Genomic DNA, 12,768 nt, shown 5'->3' on the forward strand with positions numbered 1-12,768 from the left:
GTGGGTTGGCTTTTCAGTTTTTTGGTTATTTTAGCTTGAGCTAAAAAACTTGGTTTATGAAGGGCTTTTTGATTTTTTTCACTTTTTTTTATGAGAGAAAATTGTAATGATTATGAGTTGGATGCGATATTTTGTTTGTTGTGACTAAAATAGCCTATTTTATTTTTTGTGGCTAAAATAGTCAAAAAAGCCTGGAAGCCTTCTTCCTAAACGGTGGCCTATTTTATATTTTTATGTTTTTTAGCAAAAAAAAAAGTTAGAAACTCACTTGCCAAATGTGATTTTGAATTGTTTTGGAAAATTGATTAAAAGTTAATTTTTTGATTTTTTTTTACAAAATATGTAAAAAAAATAAAGACCTGATGTGGCCCAAAATACACTAAAAGTCAAATTTTTAACCATCTTTCAAAAAGAGTCCTTTATATGACTGGTAAATATAAAGACAAATTACAACGGTCTGCTATCTTTTTTCTTAAATTATATTGGCATCTCCTATGACATGGCGTTAATTGGAGAGTTAGTTATAATGGAAGTCCGTGTAATTTTTAAAAAAATGTGGAGAGGCTATTGTAATTGTCAAGAATCTCAAAATCACCATGCTTGGTTGGATTTTTTGAAATTTTTTTTCAAAAAGTGATTTGAAAACCGTTTTTTGAAAAAAAATGTTTGTTTGGTTTTCAAAAAAATACATCATTACAATTTCAAATATTCCTCTAAATTAATGATTGAAACAATTAAAAAAAACATAAAAAAATCACATCATAACATTCTCTCTTTTTTTAAATATATATATATATATATACATATATATATATATACCTAAATGTACCTATATGTACCTATATTTTCAGAAAAATGTACCTATTCAAAGCCTACCTATGTGTACCTAGATTTTCAAAAAAACGTACCCATCAGAAAAATATACTTAGATTTTCAAAGGCTACCTATATATACATATTCTACTAAAGCCAACCTATCTCATTTATTTTTTTGAAAACATAATTCATTTTTCAGAATAACCAAAGAAGTTATATAAAATTTTCAAAAAACTATATTAAAAAAATCACAACCAAACACAGTGTTATTTTAACTTGTATATAGTATATGGTGTGTATTATAGAATAACCTATTGTTTTGGTAAAAGTGATGATGAAATAAATTTAACAAATTAATTATGTAAATATAAGATAATTATTTGGTAGTTTGTAATCAAAACTTGATATCATACAATTCAGTTGTCTTAAGAATAATAATAATAATAATAATAATAATAATAATAATAATAAATCTCACTATCTAAATAAAAAAATTGAGTTATGCTATGAATCCCAAATATTCTGTCAAATCTGTCACATGGATGTGGAACCCACACACACATGGATTTGTGTGAGTCTCACCCCATGTAAGAGATTTGATAGAATATTTAGCAAAATATTTGAGATATATAACATTTCTCAAAAAAATTAAACTAACAATCAACTAACGAAAATAAGTAATTTGCAAATCAAAAGTAAACCTCGGGAAAGTCAATGTAATTTTAAAAAGAATAGGGAAGGTCAATGTAATTGTAAGTAAATTCAGTAGAGGTGATTGTAATTCATCCTAAATAGAAGGGTAAATTACACTTTGCCTCACTTTGCCTTTTCAAGTTTTTTTTTTTTTTTTTTTTTTATTTACTTTGATCCTTTATGTTTTAAATTTTTTCCAATTCACTTTTAAAGCTAAATTATATTAAAATTAGATTAAAACAAATATCATAATATCTATTACATAACACAAAAATATATTATTATATTAAAATATAAGTTTATATCAAATATGTTAATTTTATATAATAAAATATTTATATGTCAATGTGTTATTTTCTATCTATTTTTTAATAGAAATTTTTAAGATTAAACTGAGAAAAACTTGGGGGGTCAAATTGAAAAAACAAACTTCAGAGGCCAAAATAAAAACAAAACTAAACAAAAAAATGAACAAAGTGTAACTTACCATAAAATTAGGGAAAGGAAGGCCTTCAATCCACTTTCCCATAGAATTACCCTTGTGACACATAAGAGGTAACTAGATGGAAACCTTTCCATAAGCAGAAAAATTATTTGATGGTGTTGCGACGCCACGTGATAGTCTTCTCACTTATCACAAACTCTTATAAATTTTCATGTTTTTTAATTATTTAATAGAAACAGATGAAACAAGTTAAAAAATCAGTAAAATAAAATGTCTCATTCAAATTATAATTATTTCATTTTTTAGTACACAAAATTCAAAAAAAATTAAAAAAATTCATCACAAACAAAACTTTTAAGCCATCAACTAAAATAACCAAAAACTTAGAAAGCTAACCCATATTCCAAACGAAAGCAAAATAATGAATCTCACCCCTATACTAATCGTAACACCTTTAGAAAATCTGATAGTGTCACAAAACCAACCAATAATTTTTTCTACACGCATACTGAAGGGTAGGTGAGAACATCACGTGTTATGGATTATGGACTGGGAATGAGAGTGGCGTAATTGCAAAACAGAGTGTCACGCGACAAGTCGACACGTGGAAAGGGCATGCACTATTAAAAAAAATTTAAAAATTGTAAATCCGTCTGCTCTAAATCAAATTATACTGTTTGTTTTGATTTTTTCAATGGATAATTCAGTCTAGATTCTTAAAATATGTAATTTGCACTTTACAATTTGATTCGTAATTTTATAATTATTTATTAACATATTATATATAGTTATAAATTGTTAAATTTTTATTTATAAGTATATTTTATATAATAATAAAATTAATTTTTTAAAATTATTTAAATAATTTTATTTGTAAAATAATGATATATTATTTAATTTTTAAACAAGTTGTGATTATTTTGTGAATGATAATAAAGTTCCTAAAAATAATAATTCCAAATCGAATAGCATTTTCACGATTCAGTTTAATTTCAAATTTTATAAAATTGTAGATAGTAATTTAATTTTCATTTACTTCAAAATTCAACCAAACTGAAACTATGCTCACTCATAATCACTAATTAAAACGCACTCTTGTTATTTTAGATAATTATTTTTTACTACTTATTTCAACAATAATTTAAGTTTATATTAGATATGTAAGTTACATATAATAAAATATTTTTATATCACGTGAATGTCAATATGTTATATTCTGTCTAATTTTTAACATATATTAACTTTAAGAGTAAATTGAAAAAACTTAAAATATAAAAGGTCAAAGTGATAAAAAAAAATTAAAAATCAAAGTGAAAAATGGCCAAATATAAAAAATGATATAATTTATCCAATAATTTACTCAACAAATTTACGATATAGAATTGGAAGAGGATGATCGGATTCTAGAAGTTGAATGTTCTAATATATATAAGAACATATATTTAAGTTTTGTTTGACATATATTAAAATAACACATGCTATTTTAACGCATGATCTTGTTTAGGTTATAATTATTTTATTTAAGTTATATTATTTTTTTACTACATCATTTTAAATTAATTCATATTTTACGGCTTTTTTTATATTTTATAAAAATCAAAAAATATACTAAGAATTGCCAAACAATCCCGTGTGTATATGATGCACACAAGTGAAGCCATTACAGCCTTGTATTAATTAATAATATAATGCCAGATGTCATTCAAGGAGAAGCAAGTGTTGACGATGCAAACCACGGGCTCTAAAAAAAAAAAAAAAAGAAAGAGAAATGATAAAGATCCCTTTTTCTTTGATCCCACTATCTTCACAGATACATGTCAGTGAGATTGGTAAAAAAAATTGACCACTCCCAATACATAAAAGTAATGGTGGTCAAAGAAATAAAAAAGGGGGGCATTTCCCAATATAAGCCATTTTTGTATCGTATTTCCAAAACTATGCCAACTTCTGACGGAATTCCAAAACTAAGTTAAAACGCTATTACTATTCGCGCTTTCACTGTTAGGAGCGGAAAAGTAGGTGAACAGTAAAATCGCTATTACAAATAGCGACTTTGATTAATAAGTCGCTATTACAAATAGCGCTTCTAGGGTTATTTTTTTCCCAATAAAAAACGCTGTTCTTAACAGCGCTTTTCACACAAATTTTTGTTGCAAAAAAACGCTATTATTAATAGCGATTTTAACAAAAACAAATTCCCCAAAAAACGCTGTTTATAGTAGCGATTTTAACATAATTTTTTTTGCAGAAAAAACGCTATTCATAATAGCGATTTCAGTTAAAATTTTGTTCCAAAAAACGCTATTCCTAATAGCGATTTTAACAGAAATTTTTTTTTTACCATAAACTTTGTTGGAATAAAACGCTATTTTCAAGATAAAACAAAAGGAAAAAACATAAAGCAATTATCATGTTAAAATATGTTTTTTTTTTCTTTTTTTTGTTTAGAATGTGTAATTCATAAATTTTACATAATATGAAAAAAAACCTCTTCTCATATATTAATTTTACATACTATTTTTCATATATATAATTTCAAAATCATATTCATGTAGATTATTGAATTTTTTTTGGGAAAATTTTACATAGCGATTTAGCTATTATAAAAAATGTAATTAAAGCTCATTTAGCTATTATCAATAGTATATTAATTTTACATAGCGATTTTTCATTATTTCATAGCGAATTGTTTCAAGTTAAATGAGCTTTAATTACATTTTTTTAATTACATTTTTTTGGGAAAATTTTTTTTGTTAAAATCGCTATTGTTTTACAAAATGTAATTAAAAAAAAATTTTCGTCTTCACTAAAGTTGTTTTCATGTAAAATATTTTTTTGCTTATTGTTTTGTGTAATTAATTATTTTTTTTTCGCTTTACTAAAGTCGTTTTCATGTAAATTTTTTTTTTCTTTTGTCTTTATTTTGGGTTGGAATGTGTTATTTTGAAAATTATTTTGGCTTTACGAAAGCCGTTTTCATTTAAACATAAATATATATTTATTCTTTTGTTTTGGGTTAGAAGGTGAGAATGTAATTCAGAAAATCAGTTTAGTAAACCAGTTTAGTAAAACCGTTTTGTACCCGTTTTCATTTAAATTTATTTTGTTATGGGTTAGAATGTGATATGCATGCTGTACAGTTCGAAGCACACCCACACATTGTGCAACTCGACGAGCAACGACGAAGGGTGAGACGCGAAGACCACCGCGGAGTAGGCCAAGAAGACAAAGGCCACAGCGAGAGCTCCTAAAATAAATTTTCTCAACATTTTTGTAATAATACTTAATACATAATATACGAAGTCAGTACTTTACAAAATACTCTTACGGGTATGAAAACAACATAACTGAAGTTGCAAATGTAATAGTTTTCAGTTACGTAGGTAGTACAGACATAATTCTCCCACAAAAATACATTATGGACACCATGAACTGAACACACATTACATACATCCTGGACACTCTTAACTGAACACACAATACATAAACATAACAGTTAGATAGAGAAACACCTAATTCATGACCTAATATTGCATATTAGTAGCCGTAACATTTGACAGACACAATACATATACATAAACATAAACTTAAACATAAACATAACATAACATAACAGTTATACTTACTCTAACACAGACATTACATATTAATGGAAGTTGTTATATTGCCGAAGTGTAGACATTAACACCTAATTCGCGCTTAAATCGGCAGGTGGCTCAGAATCTGAACAATCCGAAAGCTCAGCGTCAGAGACAAGTTCAGGATCCTCCATGATAGCCTTGATAGCCGCAACATTTGGTTCTGTTTTGTTCTTCTGGGCATCCTTCTTAAGTATGAGTAGCTGCATATCGCGGGCCAATCTACGACCCATTTGAGAAATCTCACGTTCTAGTGTTTGACATAGTCGATCAACATTATCAGGATCTTCCTTTTGGATCTCAACAGAACGTGCTTTTGGCACCTTCAGTCCTCTTTCCCGACATAATCTTTCGTTTTGCACTCGCTCTATAAATAGTGCGGGCCACTTAAGAAGTCTAGCCTTTGCATAACCATATCCTGTTTGATTTTCTGATGGATCCTCCACCAAACCACATGGATCTCGATAGTACTTGGGCATGACGAAATGTCGCTTCCCAAACCTATCATGATAAGCACAAGAGGCATCCAAGAAAGGAAATGGTGTTTCATCTTCAGCATCGCCACTTCCCCTTCCCCCTCCTCGTCGTGAACTTTCACCCCTTTGCAAGTTCCTACCACCTCTGCGACCCCCACTCCCTCCTATGAACCATGTAGCCATGCTAATTTTTTAAAACAAATGAATAATAATTTCGTAGGGCGAAATGAGTTGTAAGGTTGTGTCTTCACCTTGAGTTGTAAGGTTGTGTCTTCACCTTTACTCGTTTATATAGTTGATTATGAACGGATAAATGAGAATCCCACATATATGCATGCTGACTGGAAGGTAAATCAGTAGATTCACTGTTGCCATGTGACTTTCTAAATTGAGAATCCCACATATATCAATACGAGATGAGTTATCACTGTAACAAAAAAGTCGAGCAAAAAATGGAGAAAACCAAAGCATGTGGACCAAGTCACATCACTTCACAATCCATCTGCATATACGAACAAAATAAGGGCATGGTGACTGTAAGGTAATTCAGTGAATTCACTGTTGCCATGTGACTTTCTAAGTTGAGAATCCCACATATATCAATAATAGATGAGTTGTCACTGTAATAAAAAAAATCGAGCAACAAATCGAGGAAACCAAAGCCTGTGCACCAATTCACATGACAAAGACCATCCATCTGCATATAAGGACAAAATAAAGGCATGCTGTTGTTAACAGATGACAAAGAATCTCACATATATCAATAACAGATGCGTTGTAATAAAAAAAATCGAGCAAAAAATCGAGAAAACCAAAGACTCTGCACCAAGTCACATGACTTCACAATCCATCTGCATATACAGACAAAATAAAGGCAGGCTGACAATAAGGTAAATCAATGAATTCACTGTTGCCATGTGACTTTCTGAGTTGAGAATCCCACATATGTAAATAAGAGATGAGTTGTGACTGTAATAAACAAATCAATAAAACCGAAGACTGTGCACCAGGTCACATGACTTCACAATCTATCTGCATATACTGACAAGTCTCTCCACGATTTGACTACTCAATGTGTGAAAAAATGAAGGTCATGAAGCTTACGACCCGCTATTTGTATTTCATTGAAAAGTATGACTATTTTAATTGTTCTTGTCATTTGGGAAGCTATTCACCGACCTACCTGTTATGTTTTATGTGTTGTTGAAGGCGGTAGTTCGATTCACCGAGTTTAGTTTTTTGTCAACCCCTCATTCATTACCGGAGTCATAATTTTTACTGGACTTTCAATAATTGTAAGGTGACTCTTTCTTCTTTCCTGATGGAGATTGAAATTCGTTGTGATTTCATCCCTATTTCAGCAGCCCCAGTTAAGGGAACCTTTTCTCCGAGTTGCCTGATCTATTTTATGTGTTTTAAGTATTCACATAATTGAACATACATTAATCCATTAATTAATCCAGAACATTCATGAACAAATTGCAATTCAATAAAGAAAGTCATGAACTCATAAATGTGTACTTATAAATGTAGGTATTTCATAAACTTCAGGTGCATAACAAAAATACTTGAAATACATCCGTACGTTACACCAACAACAACGTTGTCTTACACTCCAGGAACGAACATATGAAAGATAACGGTGTTTGATTTCTTATTCATCATCTGACATGTAGTAGTCAGAGAGATATTTTTCATTGTTGAAGACATTATTTCGCTCAACCATTGTCAAATCTCTGTTGCTTGCTTCTGCCATTTCAGTGGCTAGCTGAAGCATGAAATGTCGACATCTCCGCATCAACATCCTGTTGTTCTCCTTCTTAATTCTGCTAACTGCTTTTTCATAGTCACTCACATTTCGTCTAGCCATGGTCAATGAACGACGATGAGGTACCGGTGCCCCAAAGTTACGTAGATCATTATACAATCCTTCTTGCTCCGTTACCCTGAACGCCCATTCTGCTCGGATACCAGCATAATAATCCTTCGGACTTGAGTACTTTTCGCTCTTGTAGTCATACATAAATGGAGGTAGCAGCCACACTTTCGGATTTCTTTGCTGGCGTGAACTTCCTGCACCTCTTGAAGACATTGTTAATAAAATTAAAAATAATAATAATAATAGTAATTGTATATCTATTACTATTGTTATGCCTTCAACAAACATCATACTGGGGTATTTATAGACATGATAGTGGTGCTAGGGCACTATGGAATAAGTGATACACGTGATATTATTTGATGTTGTTCATTTCATGTAATTTTGATTACCCGTGACTTTGTGTACCTGTGATGTAGTCACGGATGTGGTTGTAAGATAAAATAATAATTGTAGGCTATAGAATCACAATGCTATCCCTTCATATTCGAGCAGTGCGTTGTCAAATAAAACAAAATGCAGTGAGTTGTCACATCTGCACATGAAACTATTTTGTCATGCTTACTTTTGTAATACAATAAGTATTCACTTGGAATTGACGATTTCAGTACGTATAAGTGTTTTCGAGAAATTATAAATCAAATCGAAAAATGAAATTTTCTTTGTATTCAAGTAATATTGTTCATAAACTATCATTGTTTTTCTCACCAACATAACAAAATGGTCACCTGCTAGGTAAACACGATTGGAACGTTGGTGCCTATATTTTATCTTATTTTCAGTTAAAGAACTTCACAGTCATCCGATTTTTATTGTCATTACACAATCGTCCATCATATTTTTTTACCAACATAATAGCATTTCTGCTTCTTTTCACAGTCATAATAATGTGACTTAGATGAATTCTGAAATGTGCGGAAAAAACAAAGCATGTAAGTTGCACTGCAGAAGTCACATGCATCACGTAATGTCAAGAAACAAGTCACAACGTATACAAGCATGGCAAAGTAAGAAAGTCACATGCATTACTGCATCACTGCATAAAGTGACATGCAGCATTGCATCACTGCACAAAGTCACATGCCTCCTACGTACTGTGCCCATTGCAATTATGCACAAAGTCACAGGCATCGCTGCATCTTCGGCACAATAGCCGATGCTACAGGCCGTTGATTCGTTCATGACTGCACAAAGTCGAGTCCTGACAGCCGTATCCACTGGATAAGGTCAGTGGCATGCATGTGATCGAACAGGAAATTGCATACACACAGGTACCATGTGTGTATATGGTATAAATATCGTAGCATACCACAACAAAAGTTTTACAGCTATTTCTACCGATATGATCATGACATATACGGTGGTTGATCTATATTCAGCAATGGGTCGCTATTGGGTTGCAGATGGAGATGAATTTCAATACCCATTAAATCCAAATTTGCGTTACTCACGTGCCACCGTCAATACCATGAGAGCTGAGTGGGAATTTCGCAAAACTCGAGCAAACGTTCTCGTTGAGCTATGCCGTGAAGTTAATCTTAAATTTCCTCGCCGGTTAGCCATGCGTATGCCAACTGACACTCCACAGTTGTTGCAAAGGGCATTGCATCGTATCCGCGACGAGGTTAATCGCATGACACAACGTTTGCAGAGGTCTGAACTAATGAAGACTGCAAATGAGCGTGCCGAAGATGGGTTAATGGATGATGCACACCAGTACTACGCCTGGAGCATGGATGTTATGTATGAATCTGATATTGAGATGTCAGATGATGATGATAATGAATGAAATTGTTTGGATGAACGCCCAGGGCATTTCTGTAATGCATGCAATTTGTAATGCTTATCCATGACTTATCAATAAAACGAGATATTTCAATTATTTTTAGCCTTCAACGAACATTTTTTTTATAGCTTCTTTACACATTTTGTTCAAACCAAACGCGTTTGTAATTTATGTTCTCCTAAATTACGGATAATGAGAGAGGGGTAGAGATGTGAAACAGATTTGTGTGATTCATCAATATAAATAAGAATAAAAAATTGTGAAATGATAATTGCGAATAAATAAGTATGACACTTACATCAGCTGTACAAGTTTGACACATACAAACAAAAAAGAAAAAAATAAAAAAACCTATATAGTCCATATCGCAACCGCTAATGCCCTAACCTGCCCCCAGTCCCACAACCCCGACCGTGGATCTCCCTCCTCGGTCTCCTACGGTAGACTCTCTGAATATCTGGCACTCTCTCCCCTGCATGCTGCCCTCCACTGACTGCCTGCGGAGCCTGTGAGTGTGAGTGTGACCCCCCCTCTCCTGCATCTGATGCCCCTGATCCTGCCTGTGCCTGTAGATCATATACTGCTGTGAGCTGTGAAACTCCCACTCCCTCGTCTGGTGCAACTGTATCACGATCTGCAGCTCGACCACGACCTCTGCCTCTGCCCGCACCCCGACCTCGGCCGCGACGTCCCCCACGACCATAACCTCTCCCTCGCGCTCTGGGGGGGGGCTCAATATGGCCCTCATCATCAATGTGTGAGATGTCAGTGAGAACTGCATCATGTGTACTCCTGGGCGCGGTCGAAGTAGTCCCCATAAAAGCAGGTGATAACTGGGTGGGTGGGGTAGCAACATCATGCATGAACGGGGGGGCGGTCGAAGTACTCCCCAGAAAAGTAGGATGTAACTGGGTGGGTGGGGTAATAACATCATGTATGAAGCGGGGCGGTGACCAATCAGGGTCAGGGTCAGCATGCTGGGTAAGATGTACGTGTGGGGAATATGGAGAAATGTATGGGGTATCATGTGGTGGGGTGCTTGAAGTCGAAGGACCTGCTGTGGCTGGCGCTGAACTGGAAGGCACTGACGTGGACGGGACTGATGTGTCTGGAGCAGCTGCTGCAGTGTGTACACCGTAGTCCCCAAAATGCAGACGATCTACCCGATGGGCATGCTGGATCCCCTCGTACAATAACTCTCTGATCTCTACAAGGGCCTGCAGACCAAGCTGTCCATCACGTCTGAAAATAGCATCCTCAGCCAAGTGATATGACCTCCCAGCTCGAACCACCTGTCAAAAAAATAGATATATTAGGCTATAGTTGACTGAAAATAATCAATTATGATATTAACAATTATCGGAGATATAGTACGCTACTCACCAATGACTCGAGAGAAGGCCCAACTCCCTGATATCCGTCCTCGGACAGGTGGCTCGGATTACCGACAAGTAGGTGTGTATGTCGCCGATACCACAACATGTAAGGGTCGGGAGAGGGGAGGACCCCATCGCTCCAGTCAGCCTGTACAATAGTGTCGCGACGGGCATCCCACAACTGTATGTATCGCATATGATGCTGACTCCAGTCAGTGCTGCCTCGGCCACGTCTATCCGTCGCATGCAACCGCCACTCGGTGTCACATCGATCCGGCACGGGCTGGACCCGACCAAACTGTCGGAGGACACGATCAGGGAGATGCCACTCAACCACGTCATAACAAATGAGTGGTACTCTCGCCATCCATATATCCTCACCTAGGCGGCAGTAGTCTGGGAGCGTGTGCAGGACATCAGCATAAGGCTGCCAGATAAACTACAATAACGACAAGTCTATTAAAAATCGGTCATAAACGTATACAGTCCATATGACAATTAAAATTTAGGTATATAAATTTGATACCTCGCCGTCTATCATCCGGTCAAGCTGGTCTCTATACACGACCACTACGTGGGTCGATACGACCTCGTGGCTCATGTCAACCCTCCATCGGCTACCTCGAGGTCCGGCCGGCATCTGCATGTCTCCCTGCCCGATGGGAACCTCACCAGGAGCAACTACTTGCCGCCTAGCCGGGGCAATGCGAATCAATCTCTCCCACGCCCAAATCTGCAATAGTTTGAACGCAATTACAATACTGATATATGCCATACAATATGAATTGACATGTAATAAAATTCTTACTAACCTGTAGCAAGACAAGGGGTCCTCCGATCTGAGTCACACCCACCTGAGTGGCTCGACATAACATCCTATACAAGCATGCCAAAGCCGCGGCGCCCCAGCTGTACTGGCCGATGACGTCAATGTCTCTCAACAGTGGCAAATACATCAGCTTGAGCAGGTTCTGTGACTTATCAGGGAGAAGTACCCCCCCAATAAGCCACAGAATATATGCTCGCGCATGCTGCTGTACTAACTCATCTGCAGCATCATCTGGAAAATCGCCCTGAAAATGCTCCGACAGCCACCTCACCCTCACTCTACCTGCCTGTAAGTCTGCAGGTGTAGGTGCTACTCCCAATAGCTCAGCACATAGCGCTATCCACTGCTCCGTCGTCAATGATGGGTCAAGTCCAGTAACTGCTCGCCCATCAATCCGTAGACCGTATAGGACAGATACGTCCTGCAATGTGACGGTGGCCTCACCGGTCGGGAAATGAAATGTATGAGTCTCTGTGCGCCATCTCTCGACGAGAGCAGTAATGAGTGGGTGGTCCAGTCTGATATGGCCTATACGATATACACCATAGAATCCCGCGCGTAGTAGACACTGCAAGACTCTATGGTGCAATGGACGATCCCACAGGCCGGAATCTCCCCGTCGGCATGCCACCACGGTGCGTGACTGGTCCTGCATAACAGAATGAGTATTTTAAATTATAGCATTATCAAGGAAATGAAAAACAAAATGCAGTGTATTTTCATTGTACGCGTAAAGTCCAACAAACGTTATTGCATACCGGGTCCTCCCATATACTGTCAGCCCGATGTGGATGACTAAAAAGGGGGACCTCATCAGGTAGATGTGCCATG

At 35.5% G+C, this 12,768-nt stretch overlaps 1 protein-coding gene across 1 annotated transcript; it reads right to left on the reverse strand.

Annotated features, from left to right (window-relative positions):
• Positions 1–11,598: 11,598 nt before the first annotated feature.
• LOC145796734 (serine/threonine-protein phosphatase 7 long form homolog) lies at positions 11,599–12,768 on the reverse strand. Its single transcript, XM_082881895.1, has 3 exons — positions 12,696–12,768; positions 11,921–12,586; positions 11,599–11,841 (listed from the first exon to the last, which is right to left on the reverse strand). The coding sequence occupies exons 1-3, from the start codon at positions 12,765–12,767 to the stop codon at positions 11,614–11,616; spliced, it is 966 nt and encodes a 321-aa protein (XP_082738021.1). The 5' UTR covers position 12,768; the 3' UTR covers positions 11,599–11,613.

Source organism: Camellia sinensis, chromosome 8 (genome assembly GCF_055761805.1).
Source record: "Camellia sinensis isolate YWXY chromosome 8, ASM5576180v1, whole genome shotgun sequence".
Taxonomy (NCBI): domain Eukaryota; kingdom Viridiplantae; phylum Streptophyta; class Magnoliopsida; order Ericales; family Theaceae; genus Camellia; species Camellia sinensis.

Coding starts and splice junctions, on each gene's coding strand:
- LOC145796734 (XM_082881895.1), bottom strand. CDS start 12,767: ATGGCACATCTACCTGATGAGGTCCCCCTTTTTAGTCATCCACATCGG. Junction 12,587..12,695: donor ACAGTATATGGGAGGACCCG/GTATGCAATAAC, acceptor TCTGTTATGCAG/GACCAGTCACGCACCGTGGT. Junction 11,842..11,920: donor GACCCCTTGTCTTGCTACAG/GTTAGTAAGAAT, acceptor AAACTATTGCAG/ATTTGGGCGTGGGAGAGATT.